General features: G+C 55.8%; 1 protein-coding gene across 1 annotated transcript; it reads left to right on the forward strand.

The window, feature by feature from the left end:
• The first annotated feature begins 2,351 nt into the window (after positions 1-2,351).
• Positions 2,352-24,722, forward strand: Dlec1 (DLEC1 cilia and flagella associated protein). Its single transcript, XM_048334482.1, is given in 38 exon segments — positions 2,352-2,726; positions 3,863-4,013; positions 5,074-5,184; positions 5,673-5,881; positions 6,153-6,328; positions 7,285-7,363; positions 7,834-7,921; positions 8,306-8,479; positions 8,901-9,037; positions 9,284-9,376; positions 9,828-9,918; positions 10,197-10,359; positions 10,661-10,853; positions 11,186-11,244; positions 11,722-11,893; positions 12,218-12,247; positions 12,249-12,312; positions 12,702-12,832; positions 12,943-13,101; positions 13,191-13,330; positions 13,538-13,691; positions 14,094-14,204; positions 14,371-14,501; positions 15,146-15,328; positions 16,482-16,552; positions 17,604-17,755; positions 18,207-18,325; positions 19,200-19,270; positions 19,719-19,924; positions 20,019-20,135; positions 20,231-20,356; positions 21,610-21,704; positions 21,830-21,914; positions 22,020-22,220; positions 23,327-23,488; positions 23,725-23,878; positions 24,258-24,381; positions 24,473-24,722. Coding segments are annotated over 38 exon segments (5,178 nt in total). The 3' UTR covers positions 24,594-24,722.
• Positions 24,723-24,764: the final 42 nt, after the last annotated feature.

Below are 24,764 nucleotides of genomic sequence, written 5' to 3' on the forward strand. Positions count from 1 at the left end.
GGTAAGGTGGATGAATGGGTTGCAAAGGTGACTCAAGCCATTCATTCTCTCATTCATTCAGTCACATAGTCAACGAGTGGATGCCCAGTATGGCAGAATCAGGGATGAATGGAGGAGGCAGACAGATGCTAGCACAAAGGAAAGAGAATTAAAGATGGAGACACACAGGGAAGCAAATGACAGCAATGGCCATGGGAGGGAATGGAGGAAGTTAGGATACCACCCTCCCCTGGCCTGGGAGGTGTCAGGCAGCAGAGGGTGGGTGGGGTTATGCAAACCAGAGGGAGGAGCTAAGCCAGGTGCATGCCAGTCATCCAGGCTACTCAGGAGGCTGAGAGCCGAGGATCAAGGTTCAAAGCCCTGGCTGTGAGGAAAGTCTCTAAGACTCTTATCTCTAATGAACCATGAGAAAACGAAGTGGAAAGTGTGATTCAGGTGGTAGAGTGCCAGTCTTGAGCAAAAAAGCCAAGCAAAAGCATGAAGAGCTGAGTTCAAGCCCCAGCCTTAGCACACTCACACCCACACACAAATACTCAATTTAAAAATGATATAAGACAATTCACAATAGCCAAAATATGGAAACAACCCAGATGCCCCTCCACAGATGAATGGATCCAAAAAATATGGTACCTATACACAATGGAATACTACATAGCGATTAGGAATGGTGAAATATTGGTATCTGCAGGGAAATGGTCAGAACTTGAACAAATAATGTTGAGTGAGACAAGCCTAGAACACAGAAAACAAAGGGGCATGATCTCCTTGATTTATGACTGTTAAGGTGGGGGGAGAGGGAGACAGTAGAGACCAGGTCTGTGAAACCAAAAACTTCTTGTCAAATGGTATTTCCCACAGGTTTGGGTCAGCGACCCTACATTATGTAACTAAAACCAAACAAACTACTCAACATATAAAGGTCAAAAATTGACCTCTCAGTGGATCACAATAGCTCAAAAGCTATGTATGTACATTCATATAACACTACTGTCAACATATCGTCTAATGTCGATATTACATTTAAAGCCCTAGGCGAATTTTCTTTGGCGTAGGCCACGTGGCTACTGTATATGTTTTTGGTACACTGTGTATTGTATATATGTCTACCTGACCTAGGGAAGGGACAGAAAAACAGGGTGTAAGATAGCACAAGAAATGTACACACTGCCCTACTATGTAACTGTACCCTTTCTGCACAACATCTTGTCAAAAAATTTTGTTTAATTAATAAATAAATTATAAAAAATAAGATGAAACCAAAAAAAATGATAATAAGAGGCCTTGGCCAGACACTAGTGGCACTCCCCAGTCATCCTAGCTAATTCGGACCCTGAGATATTGAGGTTCGAGTCTGATCAGGCAGATAAATGAGGAGATGCCTATTTTGTTCATCCTGGGGCTTGAACTCAGGGCCTAGGTGCCATCCCTGAGAGCTTCTGCTTGAAGCTAATGCTCTACACTTTGAATCACAGGTCCACTTCTGGCTTTCTGTTGGTTCACTGGAAATAAAGAGTCTCAGGGACTTTCCTGCCTGGCTTGGCTTCAAACCTTGATCCTCAGATCTCAGCCTCCCAAGTAGCTAGGGGGACAGGTGTGAGCCACCAGTGCCGGGCTAAGAGATTCTTATCTCCCATGAACCAGCAAAAATCCAGAAGTGGAGCTGTGATTCAAATGGCAGAGCACTAGCCTTGAGCAAGACAGCTCGGGGACCCCCGGGGCCCTGAGTTCAAAAAAAAAAAAAAAAAAAAAAGGGCTGGGATGTAGCTCAGTGGCAAAGCGCTTGCCCAGCAAGTGCAACGTCCTGGGTTCGATCCCCAGTACCAAAAAAGAAAAGACAAAAAAATACAGTTTAAAAAAAAAGAAATTTAAGGAAAATTAAAGAAAAAAAGAAAAGAAAACGAGAAGCATGCTTTTACTTTAATGTGCTAATCCAAGTGATAAGGAATCCGTTCATGATAAAGTCACTCTTCATACAGTATCCGTGAATGCAGACACAGCTGACAAAGGCGGAGAAATACGCTTGGCTCATCGAGACAATCAATCAAGAACTACATTAGAATGTCCCCAAACGGGGAGTTTATTATGAATGACAGCCCCTCCCACGGGGGGCGGGGCCGAACGGGGCGGGGCCGTGAGCGGGGCGGGGCCAGGAAGGTGATGGACAGGGAGCGTGGTCAGTAATCGAGGTGGGCCTGGGAGGGGCGTGGCCAGGGACGGGGGCGGGGCCTGCGAATGGGCGATGACAAGAGGTGGGACCAGTGGAGGGGGCGTGGCCTGGGACGGGGGCGTGGCCAGACGCAGCCCGTCCCGCAGCGGCCGCTGCCGGCAGCGTTGAGCGTCTCTCTGTTGCCATGGAGCCCGCGGAGGCCGGGAGTGCCCAGGAGCCGGAGTCCCAGGTTTATGACTATGTCGACACCCTCAGCTCCAGCCCGTCCCCCCGGAAGTCTTCCCTGCCGTCCACCACCTACTCGGTGGCGTACCAGCAGGGTCTGCTGGCGCGGCCCCGCCGCCTGGGGCTGCTGTCGCTGTCGCCGGCCCCGGAGCCGCAGATGCTGCGGTTGCGCCCGGCCTCGCGGCGCAGCCAGGACGTGTCGCACCTGCTCACCTGCGTCTTCCGCAACCTGTACTCGGTGCCGGTGATCGGCGAGGACCTGGGCGCCAGCCTGGTCCGCGCGCGCGGCAGCCGCGACTCCCGCCTCCAGCAGTTTGTGGAGCAGCTGCAGCAGGTGAGGCGCTGGGGCGGGGGCGGGGCCTGGAGCAGGGGGCGGGGCCGGGAACAGGGGCGTGGCCATGGGAGGCGGGGGGCCAGGAGAAGGGGGCGGGGCCATGGAGGCGGGGCCTGGAGAAGGGGGCGGGCCCGGGAACAGGGCGTGGCCATGGGCGGCGGGGCGGGGCCAGGAGCAGGGGGCGGGGCCATGGGCAATGGGGCGGGGCCGGGAGCGTGCAGGCGGGGCCCTGGGTGATAGGGCAGGGCTTGGAGCATGGGACAGGGCCAGGGGAGGGGCCCTGGGCAGCAGGGCGGGGTCTGGGCTGAGGACTGGGCGTGGGGCGGGGCCAGGGCACCTGGAGTCAGGAGTGGGGCTCCCGGGTCGCAGGGGCGGAGCCAAGCTTACAGGCCCAGAGCCCACAGGCCCTGCCTCAGTGGACCCATGGGCCTGCCTCAGTGGGTCAGCCTGGCCCACAGGCCCTCAGCCCACGCGCCCTGCCTCAGTGAATGAACCCAGGCCCACATGCCCTGCCTCAGTGGATGAGCCCGAGCCCACTGGCCTGCCTCAGTGGGTCTCCCTTCCCCCCATCCCCATAATGCAGGACAGCCACTCAGCTCTAAACACGCTCAGGCCTGGCACCCTCACTACTCAGGGAGGCTGAGATCTGGGGAGCCCAGGTTCAAAACCAGCCTGGCTAGGAAAACTCTGTGAGACTCCAATTAACCAGATTGTTTTTTAAAAGCCTGAAGCTGAGACGTGGCCCAAGCGGTAGAGCACCAGCCTGGAGCAAAACCAAACCAAAATCCTAAGAGCTAGCACCCAGTCCAAGCACCATGGCTGATATACAGAGAATAGCCAGGCGGTGGAGGCTTGCACCTGTCATCCCAGCTATTCAGGAGGGCTGAGATGTGAGGATGGTAGTTCAAAGCCAGCCTAGACAGGAAAAGTCCAAGAGACCCTCCTCTCTAAGCAGCCACCCAAAAGCCAGAAGTGGAGCTGTGGTTCAAGAGGTTGAGCACCAGCCCAGCTTTGGGCAACAAAGCTAAGGGTCAACATCCAGGCCCTGGCACTGAAGAAATAAACATAAAACATAAAGGTTAGGTAAGCTCTATCATTCCAGCACATCTCTGCACATTTGTTCCACCTCCTGGCAGGTTCAGGAGCTGTACAAGCAGCGACTGGATGAGGTGGAGATGTTGGAGCGACATATCATCCAGGCTCGGGCCCGGGCCCTGGCTGAAACAGAGCGAGCCACGAACCAGGCCAGAGTCCATTTTCTGGAACCCCTTGTCAAGCTGCCCCCAGGTGTGTGCAGGAGAGTGACTACCTGGAGCCTTGGCTTCCCACAAAGATGAATGCTGTAACACATTCACCACTGGGCTCTTTTCTTTTTTTTCTTTTGCTGGTCGGTCCTGGGGCTTTGAACTCAGGGCCTAGGTGCTGTCCCTGAGTACTTTTCACTCACCCAAATCTGGGTGCTCTACCACTTGAGCCACAGCTCTACTTCCGGTGGGTTTTTATTTGTGCTTAACTGGAAATAAAAAGGTCTCCTGGACTTTTCTTGCCTGGGCTGTCCTTGAACCAGGATCCTCAGATCTCAGCCTCCTGAGTAGCTAGGATGACAGGTGTGAGTCCCTGAAGACTAGCAGCCCACTCTTTATTTTTTACTCCTTTATTTATTTGTTTATTTATTGCTGAAAATTGGGAAAGCCATTAGCATTTACATTTTTTTAAATCTCCAAAAACCCATGACCCACTAACAACCACCAGCTCAGAAATTTGGCACTGGTGGCTTATACCTGTCATCCCAGCTACTCAGGAGGCTAAGATCTGAGGTCCACAGTTCAAAGCCAGCCCAGGGCAGGAAAATCCAGGAGACTCTTTATGAACCAGCAAGAAAGGCCAGAGGTAAGGGATGTGGTTCAAATGGTAGAGCACCTGCTTCAAGCCGACAAAGCTAAGCAGAAGTATGAGACCCTGAGTTCAAACTCCAGTACTGAGTTGCACAAAAATATAAACAACTAAACAAATAAGTACATAAATTAACCAGCACATAGCTTTCGAAACCAGGAAATCAATATTGGTTCCTTTCCCCCACTCAAGTTTATGACTTTATTTGTATACCAGTCCTGGGGCTTGAACTCAGGGCTTGAGCACTGTCCCTGAGCGGTTTCTGCTCAAGGCTAGCACTCTACCACTTGAGCCACAGCGCCACTTCTGGTTTTCTGGTGGTTTCATTGGAAATAAGAGTCTCCTGGACTCTCCTGCCCAGGCTGGCTTTGAACCTCGATCCTCAGATCTCAGCCTCCTGAGTCACTGGAATGAAAGGCGTGAGCCTGACACCCCTTCATTTGTCTCCATGCAGTGAAGAGTATCTTCCGGTGGTGCGTGGACAGTAGCTTGCTGAGGAAACACAATCTGATCTGCCCTGAGGATTACTACACCGACCCTGTGCCATTTTGCTCCGCTCCTAAAGGTAGTGCTCCACCCCCACCCCCACCCCAGCCTCAAAGACCCTGGCTCGCTTTCCTATCATGTCCTTCCTGATAGGCCTATTGTTTTTTAACGTACCAGTCCTGGGATTTGAACTCAGGGCCTTGTGCTTTTGCACCTGGCTTTCTCCCTCAAGGCTAGTGCTCTACCATGTTGAGCCACAGCTCCACTTCTGGCTTATTGCTGTTTCACAGGAGATAAAGAGTCTCATGGACTTTTCCTGGCCGGGCTGGCATTGAACATCAGTCCTTGTATCTCACTGTTAACTCCATTCATCAGCACACACAAAAAAAGCCAGAAGTGGAGGTGTGGCTCAAGTAGTAGAGCACCAGACATGAGGAAAAAAGTTAGGGGAGACAGGAGGGAGGTCCCAAGACTGGCACACACACACACACACACACACACACACACACACACTCACGTCTTCTCAATGGTCCAATAACTCACTTTTTCCCTTCCTTGGCACCGCAGGCAATTTCTATCCTCTGTGTTCAAAATTGAAATTTAGCTGCCAGAAGCTTTCGAAGCCAAAGAGAAAACGAGAGAAGGAGCCAGAAAGTTCCTCCCAGGAGAAGAAGGTTCTGTTGTCTATAGAGGAGGAGTCTGACCACACCATGGAAAGTTCCGTGAGGGCCTCCACCCCGAAGGCCAAACTGAGGGAGAACAAAGAAAGTCCCAAGGTTAGTGTCTGGGTTTTTTTTTTTTTTTTAATTGTTGTGCCAGTCCTGGGGCTTGAACTCAGGGCCTGGGCACTGTCCCTGAGCTTCTTGTTGCTCAAGGCTAGCACTCTGCCACTTGAGCCACAGCGCCACTTCTGGCTTTTTCTGTGTCTGTAGTGCTGAGGAATCGAACCCAGGGCTTCATGCATGCTAGGTGAGCACTCTACCCACGGAGCCACATTCCCAGTGCTGGATTCTTTCTCTCTTTATTGTATGTGTGTGTGTGTTAAAGAAAACAGGTCTACCCAAGAATAAAAAGTGGATGAACCACCTAAGCATGTCCCAGAGGAAGCTGGAGCGGTGCCTACTGGCCAGCATGGAGACCCGAAACCACTTCCTCAGGAACCCCCGGTTCTTCCCTCCTAACACGCCACAGGGAGGCAAATCGCTCATCTTTCCCCCAAAGACGCCTGTCCTGACCAGAGACTTCCTAAATCGAACCCAGAACACAGGTACATTTTCCATCCCCTAACGTTTCAGAAAGGTTGTGCACCCTTCAGAGGGAAAAGCCCCCCCTGCCCCCCAGGACTGGCCTAGAATTGGGGAGACGAGATAGCAATGTCACGACATAGCAGGTACCAGGACCTGTGGCTCATACCTGTCACCTCAGCCACTCAGGAGGCTGAGATCTGAGAGGATCGCAGTTCAAAGCCAGCCCCAGGCAGGAAAGCCCATAAGACTCTTAACTCTAATGAACCACCAGAAAACCGGAAGTGGTGCTGTGGCTCAAGTGGTAGAGCGCCAGCCTTGAGACAGAGAGCTCGGGGACAGCACCCAGGTCCTGAGTTCAAGCCCCACAATCAACAACAAAAAAGATATATATTCCATTTCTTATTTTTCCATCAGTTATAGTTTCCCATTAATAAATCACTATGTATTTTTTTCTTTTTCATCGTAACTATGTGATTTTTCTTTTTGCTTATAACCAATATTTCTCTCTCTCTTTTTTAAACTGTATAACATCCTTTCTTTGTCTTTTATTTTTCCTTTCTGTGCCAGTTCTGGGGCTTGAACTCAGGGCCTGGGCGCTGTTCCTGAGCTTCTTTTGCTCAAGGCTAGCACTCTACCACTTGAGCCACAGCGCCACTTCCGGCTTTTTGGTGGTTCATTGGAGATAAAAGTCTCACAGACTTTCCCTGCCTAGCCTGGCTTCAAACTACGATCCTCAGATCTCAGCCTCCTGAGGTGCTGGGATGATGGGGCGTGAGCCCCCCCAAGTCAGCCTTTCTTTTTATCTATAGCTGTGTAATACTCCTGTCTTTTGTTGTTGTTGTTGTTGTTCTAACTGTGAACGATTTCATTTGCTTTTTGTTTAGGACTGAATAATATTCCCCACAACCTCTCACCTCTGTTTCCTCCTACAGCTGTGCGGACACACCCGTCTTTCTAGCCAAACCCTCAGTGGTATTTTTCACAGATTATGAAATTGGACCGGTTTATGAGGTAGAATTTTGTTTTTCTTTTGCCAGTCCTGGGGTTTGAACTCAGGGCCTGGGCACTATCCCTGAGCTTCTTTTGTGCAAGGTTTGTGCTCTACCACCTGAACCATGGTTCCACTCTTTGCTTTTTTTGGGGGGGGGTGATTAATTAGAAATAAGAGTCTCATGTGCTTTCCTCTCTTGGCTGGCTTTGAACCGTGATCCTCCATGGAATCGTCCCAAAGCCAGTCCACGCTACCCCCACATCTCCACCACCACACCCCTGTTTTCTAGTTTCAAAAGTTACCAGTGTGGGCCATTTGCCCGTGGCTCCCGCCTAGCATCCCAGCTCCTCAGGAGACTGAGATCTAGAGGATCACGGTTCAAAGCCAGCCTGGAGCAGGAAAGTCTGTGAGACTCTTTAACCTCCAAGGAAACCACCCAGAAAAAACCAAACTGCTTGTATACAAGACCCTCTCCTTTCCCCTGGCCTAGATGACCATCGCCCTGCAGAACACCACCTCGGCTAGCCGCTACCTGCGCGTCCTCCCGCCCTGCACACCCTACTTCGCTCTGGGGCTGGGTGAGTTGAATGCGCAGGAACCTTCTAGACTTGCTCAAAGGCTCCCACTTGGTCTGTCTGCCCCCTGATGGGGAGAGAGAGAGAGAGAGGCCCCCTTGAGTTTCTTGATCCTGAATGGAGCCTGCTTTTCCCTGGATGGCCAGGAGGGGGCGCTGACACCCAGCCTGGGCCCTGCCTGCCTTTCCTCACTCTTCCACTGGGAGCTATCTATGGCGCCACTTCCGGTTCTCTGATGCTGCCATTGGGGTCGGGGGTTGGGGGGGAAGAGCCTCCAGGCTAGGATGACAATGTGTGCAGTCCCCCTGGTGTGCCCAGCCTGCTCCCCCCCCCATTTTCTTTGTCTTTTTAATGTCACAATCACCCCCCCTCACCCCCGCCCCGCAGGGATGTTCCCTGGGAAAGGAGGGATGGTGGCCCCCGGAATGACCTGTCAGTACGTGGTCCAGTTCATCCCCGACTGCTTGGGAGACTTCGACGACTTCATCCTGGTGGAGACGCAGTCGGCACACACCCTGGTGATTCCCCTCCAAGCCCGGCGGCCACCTCCGGTCCTGACCCGTGAGTGTCCCGGGGAGCTGGCGGAGGAGGAGGGGGGTTCCCTTGAGATCAGGGGGTACCCCCCCTGCCTTCCGGCTGGATCCTGAAGAAATGACTCCGTGCAGCCTGTCCTGGGACTTGAACTCGGGGCCTGGGTGCCTATCCCTGGCTTGGTTGTTACTGTTGGTGTTTGATTGGGGATCAAGAGTCTCCCAAGGCTTCCCTCCCTGAGCTGGCTTTGAACCGTGATCCTCCAGGTCTCAGCCTTCTGAGTCCTTGGGAAAAGCCCTGACGTGGCTCTATGGCTCCAAATGGTAGAGAAGCTCAGGGACAGCACCCCCCCCCCCCCCCCACCTAGCATTCTGGGATGCTGAATGTGGATAGCGAGCCACAACATCTCTCCCCCCCCACTCCCCCCCCCCCCCCCGCAATCTGGCTGCAGTGTCACCAGTGCTGGACTGTGGTTACTGCCTCATTGGGGGCATAAAGATGACCCGGTTCGTCTGCAAGAACGTGGGCTTCAGCCTGGGCAAATTCTGCATCATGCCCAAGAGGAGCTGGCCACCGCCCTGCTTCCGGGTGAGTGGCGGGGTACATGGTTGCCCTCCCAAGGAAAGAGGCAACCTGTGTTCTATGATGGCACACCCGTGGAAACATACATAGCCCCGAACAAGGTGTAACTCAAGGCCCTGGGCTATTTTTTCCTTCCTTTGCTACTTCCTTGCCCCTGAGGGGTTGGTTTTGAACCGTGATCCTCTAGATCTCAGCCTCCTCCTGAGGTAGCGAGCCCCCCTCTGCACCCAGTTTCTTCCATCTTTCCCAAAGGCTGTGGCCATCAGTGGCTTCGTGGAGCAGCCGCCCTTCGGAGTCATGCCCTCTGTGTTTGAGCTGGCACCGGGATTCGCCATATTACTGGAGGTAATAAGCGCTGGCCATCTGTGTCCTCCCTCCCTCCTTCCCTTTCTTCATGCCAGGCCTGGGGCTTGAACTCAGGGCCTGGGCACTGTCCCTGGCTTCCTTCCTTGTGCTCGAGGCGAGCACTCTACCACTTGAGCCACAGCGCCGCTTCCGGCTTTTTCTATGGACGTGGTGACTGAGGAATCGAACCCGGGTCTCCACGCGCGCAAGGCGAGCGCTCTACCACTGAGCCACCTCCCCAGCCCCTCCTTGCTCTCGTTCTGAGATTGCTCTTCATCAACTCCCGCCAGCCTTGCTCCGGGGCGATGCTTCCACCGAGCCTCTTGGTTTCATGGGAATGGGGGCAGAGACGGCAGATAGAAGACGAGGAAGAGCTTTGGGGGATCGGGGAGATTTGGGGGTGCGGTGGGGGGGTGTCCCATCTCTCTCTCTCTCTCTCTCTCTCCTCCAGGTCCTGTTCCTCCCGACGGCCCTGGGGAAGGTAGAGCAGACCTACCTCGTGGTGTGCGACAACTGCCAGGTCAAGGAGCTGGTGATTAAGGGTGGGTGTCATCCCCCCATGCACCCCAAAACCTGGTTTCATTGGAGATAAAGAGTCTCACGGGCTTTCCTGCCTTGAGGCGGCTTTGAACCCCGACCCTGCAGGGCTCAGCCTCCCGAGTGGCTGGCATGACCACGCGTGAGCCACCGGGCACCCGGCCCATCGCAGGGAAGCGAGTGAGGCTCTTAGCACCCATGAGCCACCAGAAAGCCGGGAGTGGCGCCGCGGCTCAAGTGGTAGAGCGCCTCTACCATCTTCGTCCCCCCGTGTTTGGGTTAGGGACTGGACAGCTGGTCGCCCTGGACCTCATCTACGTCTCTGGCGAGAAAAGCGAACCCGAGCCCGGGGAGCTCATGGACTTAACCGCCCAGCACTTCATCCGCTTCGAGCCCGAGAACCCCCAAACCACGGCAAAGAAACTCCTGATCATCAGGAACGCCACGTGAGCCTCCCAGACTTCTCCCACCCTCCCCGGGGCTGGCTTCGAACCACCATCCTTACACCTCAGCCAGGTGGTAGGCTTATACTCCTTCCAGTGGGGAAAGAGGGATCTCTCTCTCTCTCTCTCTCTCTCTCTCTCTCTCTCTCTCAACATGGTCACCAGCAGAGCCTGGCCAAGCTAGAAGAGCTTTCTAGAACCTTCCAGAACTTTCCAGAATCGTCTAGAACTTTCCAGGATCTTCCAGATTTGGCCACTAGGCAAATAGTCTCTTACCCACTGCCATGGTTGCTTCCCCCACCAGGCACGTGGAGCTGGCTTTCCACTGGCAGATCATGAAACCCAACCTGAAGCCCCTCATGCCTGGAGAAACCTATAGTATGGAAAACATCAAATGCCACCCGGATAAAGAGACGGCCTTCTCCATCATGCCGGAGAAGGGGAACCTCAGCCCCCACTCGGACCACGAGTTCATCCTGAGCTTCTCTCCTTACGAGGTTCAGTTGGTGACTGTGTTAACGTTTGGTGCCCATCCTGGGGATTTGAACTTGGGGTCTGGGAGCTGTCCCTGAGCTCTTCAGCTCAAGGCTGGCGCTCTGCCACTCGAGCCACAGCGCCACTTCTGGTTTTCTGGTGGTTTCATTGGAGATGAGAGTCTCATGGACTTTCCTGCCCGGGGCTGGCTTTGAACCACAATCCTCAGATCTCAGCCTCCTAAGCAGCTGGGACACTCTGGCTTCTAGCCTTTTCCTCTTCCTTTTCCGGGCAACCCCGCCGTTAGCAGGTAGGTGATTTGATGTCTCTGGGTGTTGTTGTTGTTTTCTTACAGCTGAGATTGTACCACAGTGTTCTACAGATGGTTCTAGAAGATATCCCAGAGCCCTTGAGGTGAGCTGGCCCAGAAGGGCTCTCCCCTGCCTGGAGTGGGGTTCCCGGGGGAAGACTGCTGGGCAGGAGGAGCTGATGAAACTCCCCCCCCCCACACACCCCGATCCTAGCATGCTGCTGCCAGTCCCGGGACTTGAACTTGGGGCCTGGGTGCTATCCCTGAGCTCTTCACTTCAAGGCTGGCGCTCTACCACTTGAGCCACAGCTCCACTTCCGGTTTCCTGGGGGTTCATTGGAGATAAGAGTCTCACGGACTTTCCTGCCCGGGGCTGGCTTTGAACTTTCAATCCTTCAGATCTCAGCCTCCCGTGTAGCTGGGATGACAGGCGTGAGCCACCAGCCCCTCCTGGCTCACACTGGATTTTCCCAGAAGGCCCAAAGAGTAGAGGCGGTGTGTGTGTGTGTGTGTGTGTGTGTGTGTGTGTGTGTGTGTGTGTGTGTACGACAGGGGTTCTCTCCCCACTGTGTCACGCCCAGCTCCGAAGACACGGAGAGCCTGGAGGACCGGCCGCACTGTGTGGACAACGTGATCGTGCTGGAGATCGAGGCCAAGGGCCAGGCGGAGCCGTTCCAGGTGCTCCTGGACCCGTACGCCCTCATCCTCCCGGGAGAGAGCTACATCGGCATGACGGTGAAGAAGGCCTTTAAGGTAGGGTAGCAGTCTTGAAGAAAGCCAAAGCCCAAGCCCAAGGCAGGGCTGGGAAGGTGGCTCAGCGGTTAGAGCGCTCACCTCGTATCCATGAAGCCCTGGGTTCGATTCCTCAGCACCACATAGATAGAAAAACAGCCGGAAGTGGCGCTGTGGCTCAAGTGGTAGAGTGCTAGCCTTGACGCTCAGGGACAGTGCCTAGGCCCTAAGTTCAAGCCCCAGGACTGAAGCCAAGGAAAAGCATCCAGATCCTGAGTTTGAGTCCTGGTACCAGCACATCGCTCCCCCCCTTTCCCCCTGGATTGGGGGGCGGTGTTGTTCCAGATGTGGAACAATAGCAAGTCGCACATCCGGGTACCTGTGGGGGAAGATAAGCGACTGCCACATTATCGAAGTGGAGCCCTGCTGCGGCATTATAGGTGGGTCAGGGAGGTTGTCAGCTGAGGGGGGTAGGGGGGGGCTTGAGATGGGGTCCCGGGTACCTTGTAATACATTCCAGCACAGGCCTGGGGGGGCGGGGGGAGGGGGGTTTGGCAGGAGAAAGAGGAGAAAAACCAGGACCCCCCCCCCCTTGGGCTGGGAATGTGGCCTAGTGGTAGAGCGCTCGCCTCCTATACATGAAGCCCTGGGTTCGAGTCCTCAGCACCACATATATAGAAAAAGCTGGAGTGGCGCTGTGGCTCAAATGGTAGGGACAGTGCTCAGGCCCTGAATTCAAGCCCCAAGACTGGCACAAAACAAAAGGGCTGGGACCCCAACTTGTCTCCTCCTCCTCCCCTCCCCTCCCCTGCCCACCTCTCCATCCCAGAATCCAACGAGGTGGGCGAGTTCCAGCTGAACCTCACGGGCGGCACCCCGGGCCCGCTCAGCAAGGACCTGATGTGCAAGATCAAGGACTCACCCACCCCCGTGGTGCTGCACATCGAGGCGGCCTTTAAGGTGCGGTTGGTGGAGTGGGGGACCCCCCCTCCCCCCGTGGGCCTGTCCCCAGGCTAGCACACTGACCAGGCCCCAACCCGGGGTGTGTGGGGGGGGGGCGGTCTCTGCAGGGGCCTTCTCTGGTCATCAACGTCTCAGCCGTCCAGTTCGGCCTCCTCCGCCTGGGGCAGAGAGCCGTCAGCACCGTGCAGATCCAGAACGTCAGCCAACTGCCGGCCGTCTGGCACCTGCGGGAGAGCCAGGTCCTCCTGGAGGAGAGGCTGGAGGAGGTGAGTCTTGGGGCTGCCTCGGGGGACCTCCACTCCGGCCATCGCACACCCCAGCACACACCCCGGCTCTAACGGCCTCTGTCTCCCAGGTGTCCCCCTTGGCCATTGAGCCCTCCAGCGGTCAGCTGCCCCCACTGGGGGAGTGTAGCGTGGCCATCCGCCTGGACACATTACGCTCCCAGCGCCTGCAGACAGTGCTGGAGCTGGAGGTGGAGAACGGAGCCTGCAGGTATCGGGGTGCAGCCAGCGTGGAGTGGGGGGGGTGGGGGGTGGGTGTGGGGAGCGGGGGAGGATGAGCCCCCCTTCCCCCCCCAGTGCCCAGAATCAACACCAAGCATGGAGCCAGGTGGCATTTCTCACACCTAGAATCCCAGCCACTCAGGAGGCTGAGATCTCGAGGATCGCGGGTTCAAAGCCAGGGGATCTTGCGTTCCAGCTACCTCCCCGTGTACGCCGAGGTCCAGGCACCGCACGTGTACCTGAAGCACAGCCACGTGGAAGTGGCCAACCTGTACCTGGGCGTGCCCACGAAGACCCCCATCCTGCTCATCAACGGCACCCTCCTGCCCACCCGCTTCCACTGGGGCAAGGTGAGCGCACTCCCGGGGTGGGGGGGGGGCGGGAGCCCCAGCCGAGCCACTCCGGAGATTCAGCCGTCGAGGTAGCCCTCGTCCCCCCCGTGGCCCCGTCCCTCCCCCCTCAATGACCTCCCCTACAAAGCTCACACCCATCAGCCCACCATCAACCCAGAAGGCTGAGATCTGGAGGGATCAAGGTTCAAAGCCAGCCTGGGCAGGAGAGTCCAGGACACTCTGATCGCCAACGAACAGGGCTTTGAACCGCGATCCTCAGATCTCAGCCTCCTGAGTAGGAAGCTAGGTCTGAGCCGCCAGCCATCTTGTCTGCCAGGGGGGTGGCAGGGTGCATTCTGGGAGCCCCATAAGACGCAACTGACCCATCATCCATTCCTTGCACCCCCCCCCCCGCTCCAGCTCTTGGGGAACCAGGCGGCCCTGTGCTCAGCCTCCGTCACCCCCAGACGTGGCATGCTGAGCCCCAGCGAAGAGCGCCAGCTCAGCTTCGAGTTTACCGCCTACACCCAAGTGAGTCTGAGGGGCACGGATGCTCCTGCCTGGGGCTGGCTTTGAACCACGATCCTCCAGATCTCAGCCTCCTGAGTGGCTTTGATGATGGGCGCGAGCCACCGGTGCCCACCGTGTTTCGTGTTTCTTTCTCTTTTTTGGGGTGTGGGGTGGGCGGGGTTTGTAGGAAGAGCTGGTGGATCTCGCCCTCCCGTGCCACGTGTCCAGCATGAAGAAACTCCTGGTCCTGGGCATTTCCGGAAAGCCTCGGGGACTGGAAGTGACCATGACCATCTCCATGGAGGACCCTGAGACACGGTGAGTCAGTCCCGAGCAGGAGTGATGACAGAAAGGACTAACAATGAGCTGTGGTACCAATGTGTGTGTGTGTGTGTGTGTGTGTGTGTGTGTGCGCGCGCGTGCGCGTGCACCAGTCCTGGGACTTGAACTCAGGGCCTGGGCGCTATCCCTGAGCTTTGACTCCAGGCTAGCGCGCTAACCCTTTTGAACCACACAGTGTTGCTTTCTCTGGTCATTTTTTTTTTTTTTTTTTTTTTTTTTTTGGCCAGTCCTGGGCTTGGACTCAGGGCCTGAGCACTGTCCCTGGCTTCTTCCCGCTCAAGGCTAGCACTCTGCCACTTGAGCCACAGCGCCGCTTCTGGCCGTTTTCTGTATATGTGGTGCTGGGGAATCGAACCTAGGGCCTCGTGTATCCGAGGCAGGCACTCTTGCCACTAGGCTATATCCCCAGCCCCTCTCTGGTCATTTATTGGAGGTCAGAGTCTCATCCGCTTTTCTGTTCCAGCTAGCCTCCAACTGCGATCCTCCAGATCTCAGCCTCCTGAGTAGCTGGGATCACAAGCGGGGGGCGGGGGGGGGGCGGGGGGGGAGGTTCTTCCTTAGCCCCACGAGGCCTGAGCAGCCGATATCCGACCCCTCGATGACGCGGAGTCTGTTTGCAGTGCCAAGCCGAGCCCTGCCCCCCCGGAGGAGCTGTACCTGGACTTCGGCTCCACGGTGCCTCTGAGGACACACGTGCATGGTTATCTCATCCTGACCAACCACTGCCCCATCCGCACCCCCTTCATCCTCAACTTCGAGAACTTCGGGAGCCCCGAGGACAGCCTGAGCAGGAAAGCTCCCCTGTGAGTCAGAGGGATTCCTTCTTCTTGCTTGAACTCAGGGCCTGGGCGCTGTCCCTGAGCTTCTTTTTGCTCAAGGCTAGCACTCTACCACTTGAGCCACAGCGCCACTTCCGGCTTTTTCTGTGTCCGTGGTGCTGAGGAATCGAACCCAGGGCTTCATGCGTGCTAGGCAAGCGCTCTACCACTTAAGCCACCTTCCCAGCCGGAGATGGATTTCAGAATGAGTCTTCTGAGCAGGTGTCCCTGGTAGCCTATGTTCTGATTGGTCACCATCCTGGGCATGTATCCCTGGGGCCTCCATCTGATTGGTCATCCAATTAACCACTCCCAAATCGGAAGTGAAGCTGTGGATCAAGTGGTAGAGCACCAGCCTTGAGCCAAAGAGTCCCATTGACAGCGCCTAGGTGCTGAGTTCAAGTCCCAGTATGGACAAAACAACAACAGAACAAAAAAAGGGAGTATCAAGAACACACACAGAAAAGAGGTGCTGATGGCTCATGCCTATAAAGAGACTGAGGTCTGAAGATTACAGTTCAAAAGCAGCCCAAGGAAAGCAAGTCCATGAGACTCTATCTGCAATGACCCACCAAAAAAGCCGAAGTGGAGCCATGGTTCAAATGGTGTAGCACTAGCCTTGAGCTAAAAGGAAGCTCAGGGACAGCACAAAGGCCTTGAATTCAAGCCCTAGGATTGGCAGGAAGGAAGGAAGGAAGGAAGGAAGGAAGGAAGGAAGGAAGGAAGGTAAGGAAAGGAAAGGAGGGAGGGAGGAGGGAGGGAGGAGAGGGAGGGAAGGGAAGGGAAGGGAAGGGAAGGGAAGGGAAGGAAGGAAGAGGAAGGAAGGAAGGAAGGAAGGAAGGAAGGAAGGAAGGAAGGAAGGAAGGAAGGAAGGAAGGATGGCAGGCAAGAGTAGAATATTAGGAGAGCTACTGTGCTCTTTTTGCTTAAAGCCAGTGCTCTACCACTTGGAGCCATCTATGGCGCCACTTCCGGTTTTCTGGTGGTTTCACTGGAGATAAGAGTCTCTTGGATTTTCCTTCCCAGAGTTGGCTTCGAACTGCAATCCTCCAGATCTCAGCCTCCCGAGTAGCTGGGATGACAGGTGTGCCCTATCAACCCGACTGACGCTATGTTTTTTTGTCTCTCATCTGTGAAGCCCTGATATGTCCCCTGCCCTGCTAACTACACCGCGGATCCAAGAAGGGCTGGCGAAACGGGAGATGCTGGGTGAGAACCCCCAGAATGGGAATGATTGTTTTTGTGGGGTTTGGTTGTTGTTGCTGTTGTTTGCCAGTCCTGGGACTTGAACTCAGGGCCTGAGCACTGTCCCTGGCTTCTTTTGCTCAATGCTAGCACTCTGCCAACTTGAGCCACAGCACCACTTCTGGCCTTTTCTCTATAGGTGGTGCTGGGGAATCGAACCCAGGGCTTCATGTACACGAGGCAAGCACTCTTGCCACTAGGCCATATCCCCAGCCCTGATTGGGGTTTTGTAGTTACCAGGGGGAGAGCGAGGGCCTTGGTCCCCGAGGTCCCCTCTCAGAATCTTTCCCAGAAAGGTCCTCAAAACACTGTCTACCTGACAGTTTTCCCCGACTTTTCATCTTGCCAGTCATGGGGCTTGAACTCAGGGCCTGGGTGCGCTGTCCCTGAGCTTCTTTTGCTCCAGGCTGGCGCTCTACCACTTGGAGCCATCTATGGCGCCACTTCCGGTTTTCTGGTGGTTCCTTGGAGAGAAGAGTCTCACAGACTTTCCTGCCTCGGCTGGCTTTGAACTGCGAGCCTCCCGATCTCAGCCTCCTAAGGAGCTAGGATGACAGGCGTGAATGACCAGCACTACCTGGTTTTGATTTTTTGTTTTGTTTTGATGTGTGTGTGTGTGTGTGTGTGTGTGTATTTACTAGGACTTGAACTCAGAGCCTGCTTGCTCTCCCCAAAGCATTTTTTCTCCAGGCTAGCACTCTACCACTTGAACCACAGTTCCACTTTCAGCTCTTTTTTGCTAGTTCATTGGAGATAAGACTCATCCAGGGCTGGGAAGGTGGCTTAGTGGTAGAGCGCTCACCTAGCATGCATGAGGCCCTGGGTTCGATTCCTCAGCACCACAGACACAGAAAAAGCCGGAAGTGGCGCTGTGGTTCAAGTGGTAGAGTGCTAGCCTTGAACACAGAGAGGCTCAGGGACAGCGGCCAGGCCCAGAGTTCAAGCCCCAGGACTGGCAACAACAACAATAATAATAATGAGTCGTCTGTCCATTTCTCTGAATCCCTTCTCCCAGTTTTTATGGAGAACATGCTGTCCCACGGGAAGGGGGCTGCTTTCTTCCCTCACACGTCCCAGGGCATGCTGGGAGCCTACCAGCAGCTGAGGATTAAAATCACGGCCTGTGCCAGCATGTGGGGCGAGTACTGGGACAACCTCACCTGCATGGTAAGCGAGGCCACTGCAGCCGGGCCTGGCGCCCCCTGGTGTTTGGGTTTGTTTGCCAATCCTGGGACTTGAACTCAGGGCCTGGGTGCTGTTCCTGAGCTCTTTGGCGCATGGCTGGTGCTCTACCACTTGAGCCACAGTGCCACTTCCGGTTTCCTGGTGGTTCATTGGAGCTCAGAGTCTCACAGACTCTCCTGCCCAGGGCTGGCTTTGAACCACCATCCTCCAGATATTAGGCCCTGAGTTCAAGCCCCACAGTATTGGTGAGTGTGTGTGTGTGTGTGTGTGTGTGTGTGTGTGTGGAGGAAGGGGCGGGCAGGTGGCAGGGTAGGGGTTCCGGGGCAGGCAGCCCTGAGCCAGTGCTCCGTGGCAGGAAGAAGGTGGTGGTTCGGGTTCGGTGGGGCCCTGGCAGCATGGCGTGGTGGGGTGACAAGGCCAGTTGTATTTCCAGGTGGGAGACCTGCCCCCCACAATCATCCCAGTGCACATGGCGGTGGTGGGCTGCCCCATCAGTTCCATGAGGACCTCCTACTACACGCTGGGACACTTCCAGAAGGAGCCCATCATCAGGTGCCCCCCCCCCCCACCCTGCCTCCCTGAGGCCCGGAGACACCCCATGAGTGACACCCACAGGATGAGGCCCTGGCCCGGCACCCACGGTGCACACACCCGGTCAACCCAGCTATGCAGGAGGCTGAGATCTGGAGGATGGCGGTTCAAAGCCAGCCCGGAGCAGGAAAGTTCCCTGAGACTCTTACCTTCAATGAAACCACCAGGAAACCGGAAGTGGCGCCATAGAAGGCTCCAAGTGGTAGAACGCTGGCCTTGGGCGAAAGAGCTCAGGGACAGCGCCCAGGCCCTGAGTTCAAGCCCCAGGACCAGCACACACAGAAAAAGAAAGCCCAAGTGACAGCCCATTAAGCCCTGCAGAATGAAAGCCTCCAACACAGGACATTGAGGGATGGCCAATGCGGCCTGTAACCTAAGCCCCTTCCTGGGGCCTCTCCCTGTGGGTACCCTAAATCTGTGGGAAATGTGATTGATTGCAGATTTGACAGGTGTGGGGGTTTTCTATTTTGTCGGTCCTGGGACTTGAACTCTGGGCCCGGGCGCTGTCCCTGAGCTTTTCTTTACTCAAGGCTAGCACTCTACCACTTGAGCTACAGCGCCACTTCCGGTTTTTCTGGTGTTTCATGAGAGATGAGAGTCTCACGGACTTTCCTGCCAGGGCTGGCTTTGAACCGCGATCCTCAGATCTCAGCCTCCTGGAGTAGCTAGGATGACAGGCCTGAGCCACCAATGCCTGGCTAGGAATATTAATGATTTAATAAGCTATATTCCGAATGATCAGCTTGTGGGAATGTCCTCCTCAGTCACCCCAGAATCTGTGGGTCGGGGCCGGCCAGCATTCTGAGGCCCTGTGGAATCTGCTGTCCTTCTGCAGGTTCGGGACCCAGGTCTCCGGAGGCAAGACCATCACGCGAACCATTCGCCTGAATAACTCCAGCCCCTGTGGTGAGACACTGGGGGACCCCAGGAGTCCAAGTGGCCCTGGATACTGAGGGGAACCCCTCAGGACCAAAGCCAGGCGCTGGAGGCCCACACCTGTCATCCCAGCTCCTCAGGAGGCTGAGATCTGGTGGATCACGGTTCAAAGCCAGCCCCGGGCAGGAAAGTCCGTGAGACTCTTATCTCTAATGAAACCACCAGAGAAACCGGAAGTGGCGCTGTGGCTCAAGTGGTAGAGCACCAGCCTTGAGCAAAAGAAGCTCAGGGGCAGCGCCCAGGCCCTGAGTTCAAGTCCCACCACGGGTGGATGAAATAAAAAGACAATGGTCCTGAGAATTGTTGGCTAGGCAGGGAGAGGCTTTTCTCAACACAAAGTCGGGGGAGGGGCAGTGGGAGGGGGACTTTAGGGAGACCCCCCCACCCCCACACACACTCCTCCTCCCCCCTGCCGCAGACATCCGCCTGGATTGGGAGACCTACCTCCCGGAGCACAGCAGGGAGCACCTGCTGGAGCTGCTGGTATTCTACGGGCCTCGATTCCCCCTCCTGGACGCTATGGGGAACGAGCTGGTGCGTTCCGAGAGCTCGGAGGCCAGCTGCGCCTGGCCCTCCAGCAGCCCCTCTGACCTCTCGGAGTCCAGCCACGCCGCATCGCTGTCGGTCAGTGGGGGGGGGGCGGATGCATGGGGGGGGACACGAAGGGGGGGGGCTGGGAACGATCGAGCCACGGCTGGACCCTCTCCTCCCGCGTCAGGTGGAAGGCAGCTCCAGCGCCCCGGCCAGGGCCATGGAACCCATCATCTCCGTCATCCTGAAGGACCACGAGGGCGTGCCCACCGACCAGGTGTACTCCATCTGGCCACGGCAGGTGGTGAGCCTCGCGGGACGGCGCCACCGTGGGCGTGGGGGATGCCTGGAGGGGATCCCCACCCACCGATGCCAAGGCTCGTCCCTACCCCTGGCCAGGTGGTCCCTGCTGGGGGCAGGAGCACGATCCACGTCTCCTTCACCCCCATGAGGCTGGGCCCCGACGAGGAGTACAAGGTGGAGTGCACGGGCTACGCCCTGGGCTTCATGAGCCTAGACAATGAGGTGAGCATTTCCGCGCCCCCCCCCAGCCACCTCCCAGACGGTGACCCTGACCCCAGTCTCCACTGGCGCTGACCCCTGACCTCTGACCCCAGTCAGAAACCGGAAGTCACTCTGCCTGCGCACACCCAGGAACCACCAGGGATTCTCTGTGATGGATGGATGGATAACTGGGTGGTGGATGAATGGGCAGATGGATGACTGGATGGACGGATGGATGATGGATGGATGGATGGATGATGGATGGATGGATGATGGATGACTGGATGGACGGATGGATGATGGATGGACAGATGGATGACTGGATGGATGGATGACTGGATGATGGATGATGGATGGATGGATATCCAGGATGACTGGATGGATGATGGATGGATGGATGATGGATAGACAGATGTATGGATGGATGACTGGATGATGGATGGATGGATGGATGATGCATGATAGATGGATGGATGACTGGATGGATGGATGGATGGATGACTGGATGGATGGATGGATGATGGATGGATGGATATCCAGGATGACTGGATGGATGATGGATGGATGATGAATGAACGGATGGATGGATGATGGATAGATGGATGTATGGATGGATGACTGGATGATGGATGGATGTATGGATGATGCATGATAGATGGATGGATGGATGATGGATGGATGGATGGATGGATGACTGGATGGATGGATGGATGATGGATGGATGGATGGATATCCAGGATGACTGGATGGATGATAGATGGATGGATGATGGCTAGATGGATGGATGGATGACTGGATGGATGGATGGATGATGGATGGATGGATATCCAGGATGACTGGATGGATGATAGATGGATGGATGATGGATAGATGGATGGATGGATGGATGACTGGATGGATGGATGATGGATGGGTGGATGATGGATGATGGATGGATGGATGATGGATGGATTACTAGATAGATATGGATGATGCATGATAGATGGATGGATGACTGGATGGATGATGGATAGATGGATAGATGGATGACTGGATGGATGGATGGATGATGGATGGGTAGATGATGGATGATGGATGGATGGATGATGGATGGATTACTGGATAGATATGGATGATGGATGGATAGATGACTAGATGGATGGATGATGGATGATGGATGGATGGATGGATGACTAGATGGATGGACAATGGATGGATGGATGATGGATGGATGACTGGGTGTTGGATGGATGATTGGGAGATGGATGGATGGATGACTAGGTGCTGGATTGTAGGTGGATAGAGAGCTCCCAGGGCGGGTCCGTCGCCTGCAGGACTTCGACGTGGACCCTCTGAGGCTGGAAATGCATGGCTCCGTGAGGCGGGCGCAGTGAGTGAACCACTGCACCTCCCTGCCCCCCACCCTGCTCCCCTCTCCTAGCTAGCACCCCAGGGACGGCTGCCCAGCAGGAGCCACCGGGCAAGCTCCCAGCCTCCACGTCCTTGTCCTGGCAGGTTAAGCATAAAACTGGACTCCAGCGGCCATCTGGAATTCCGATGCCAGGCCAGCGATCTCATTCCCAAAGAGGCCTGCGCTGGGGTGAGCATGCGGCCCGCTTCTGTGAGACCCTCCCCTGAACCCCTACAATGAGAAGGTTGGTGATGTGTGTCTCCCTCCCCTCCCCCCCCCCCCGTGGCCACACAGGTGCTGAGCGAACTGCTGAGCACGCGTCACCTGAGGCTGATCAACACCACGGATATCCCACAACACTTCCGCATCCTGGTCTCCAGCCCTTTCACCATCTCTCAAGACAAAGCCCACGCTGGCCTGGGCGGCGGCAGAGCCAGTGGCAGGAGGCCCCTGGCAGGGAAACTGCTGGCACTGCCTGCCCAGGAGAACATGGAGGTGAGAGACCACGCCCATGTCATTTGCATAGGCATGAGCATGCCATGCACAATTTGCATACGCACAAGCATGCCCCACCCCACGATTTACATATGCACGAATGTTACACACAGTGCAACTTACATACCTACGCAGGGACATAGCACACAGCACAATTTACATATGCATGAGCACTACCCACAGTGCAGTTTATCTGTGTATGAACACACCACACAGTGCAGGCTCAAGAAGGTTCTAGAATTGCACCCAGTCTGTCTCTTTGAGTTTTTCTGTCCACTCCTTTGAGGAATTTGTGTCTCTTGTCTCTCTGTTCTCCTTCCTCTCAGTTGCTTTCTCTTTCTCTCTCTCTTCCCCCTCCTCCTCCTTGCTGTTTCTGTGTACTTCTATCTTGGTATCTCTGAGTCTCTGAGTCTGTCTTTATCTTCTCTGACTTTTCTCTGTCTCTTTCCCTTTCTTTATCCCTTTTTCTTCCTCTTTCTCTGTCCATCTTTGTCTCTTTCCTTTTCTCTCGGCCTTGCCTCTCCTTTCTGTCCCCTCTCTCTTTCACTCCTCTCTCCATCTCTCTCCCATTTTGTCTTTATTATTTCTCCCCAGATCTTCTTTCCTTCTTTCTCTTTTCCCCTCTCTTCCTCTACTTTTTTCTCCTGCCTCTGTTGCTCCCTCCCTCTCTCTGCCCCTGGGTCTTTGTCTCTCTCTTATCTTTCTCTCTCCCTTTGAGCTGGGGGGGGGCAGAGCGCAGGCACAGGAGGGGTCTCCCCAGGAGACCCCCCCTGAATCTGCCATTAGAAGCTCTGGGGAGATGGAAAGGCCCTCAGGGCGGGGGGGGGGGGGGGGGAGGGGAAGACATCATATAAACGCACACTATCTCACCTAGCAGGCACAAACCATGCTCAGGGCTAACACCCAGGCCCTGAGTTCAAGTCCCACAACCAACCAATCGAACAATCTTTAGGAAGAAAGAGAAACATGAAGCCAATGTCCAGCAGTGTTTATGGAATAGATGCACCGGAAGGGGGAGCTCCCCGGCTGGTTTTTGTTGTTTGGGTGAAGATATTGGCCCTCATATCTGTATCCTATCCGCCCCCCCCCCCCCCCCCCGGGCTCAGGTGAGCGTGTCCTTCAGATTGTCCTTGGAGCTGCTATCCTATCAGAGGCTTCCGGCTGACCAGATGTTGCCGGGCGTGGACATCATCCAGAGGCCGAATGGAGAGAAGGAGATGGTGTTCACCCAGAACTTGCTCCTGGAGTTCACCAATGAGACCACACAGGCCAGTCCCAGGCTCCTGTCGTCCTCACCCACCCCCAGGCCCCCCGCCCAGTCCCAGGAGCCCAGCAGGAAGGTAGGGTGGGCAGGAAGAGCCCAGGACAGCATTCATGACTCACGCCTGTCATGCCAGCTACTCAGGAAGCTGAGAGCTGAGGATCGCGGTTCAAAGCCAGCCCAGGCAGGAAAGTCCGTGCGTGGCACCACAGCGAGACATCGCTAAGGCCATGTCCCCCGTAGATGGTGCCCCTGCGGGCGACGGTGGCCGTGCCTGAACTCCAGCTGTCCACCAGCTGGGTGGACTTCGGCACCTGCTTCGTGAACCAGCGAAGGGAGCGCGAGTTCCACCTGCTGAACCGCAGCGCCTGCCCCAGCTACTGGGCCGTGATGATGGGTGCGTGGGTGATGGGGGGGCCCTGCCTGCCTGCCTGCAAAGGACTCTGGACCCTGACTCCCTTGGTGATCCTGGGTGCTGGTGGCTCACGCCTGTCATCCCAGCTACTCAGGAGGCTGAGATCTGGAGGGTCGTGGTTCAAAGCCAGCCCAGGCAGGAGAGTCCATGAGACTCTCATCTCCCATGAACCACCAGGAAACCGGAAGTGGTGCTGTGGCTCAAGTGGTAGAGCGCTAGCCTTGAGTGAAACAGCTCAGGGACAGTGTCCAGGCCCTGAGTTCAAGACCCACAACTAACTGGGGGGGGGAAAAATCTATCTTGTGGGACACACATGGAGGAGTGGCTTGGCCCATTGTTGCCCTCCTGTCCCCACCTGCAGGGCAGAAGGAAGCTAGGAAGGAGGCAGAGGTGTTTGCAGTCTCTCCCAGCAGTGGGCGGCTGGAAGCCAGGCCTGTCAACGCACCCCCAACCTCTGTCACCCTGCAGGTGTTTTTCACTGCCAGGTAACAGCCAATTGGGGCCTGTCTGGGCGCTGTCCGTGGGGCCTGGGGCTGTGGCCCCGACTCCTGTGACCCCCCTCTTTTCCCCCACCAGGGACAGTGAGCTGTACGAGTCCACCCTGGTGGTGGATGGCTTGCTGGGAGAGAAAGCCTGCACCCTGAGACTGCGGGGCCAGGGATCGTATGATGAGAAATACATGGCACCCCCATTCTGACCTGGGTCTTGCCCTGCTGCGGGGAGGGACACAGCCCTGGGGTGAGGCCCAGGCCGGCTGGGCAGAGGGTGGAGGGACTTAGTCCAGTCTGGGAATGGAGACGGATTTCATGTCAAGGATGAGGGATCCCGGCCCAGGCTCTGCCTCTGAGGTCCCCGGATATGCCACAAA

Source organism: Perognathus longimembris, chromosome 26, assembly GCF_023159225.1.
Source record: "Perognathus longimembris pacificus isolate PPM17 chromosome 26, ASM2315922v1, whole genome shotgun sequence".
Classification (NCBI taxonomy): domain Eukaryota; kingdom Metazoa; phylum Chordata; class Mammalia; order Rodentia; family Heteromyidae; genus Perognathus; species Perognathus longimembris.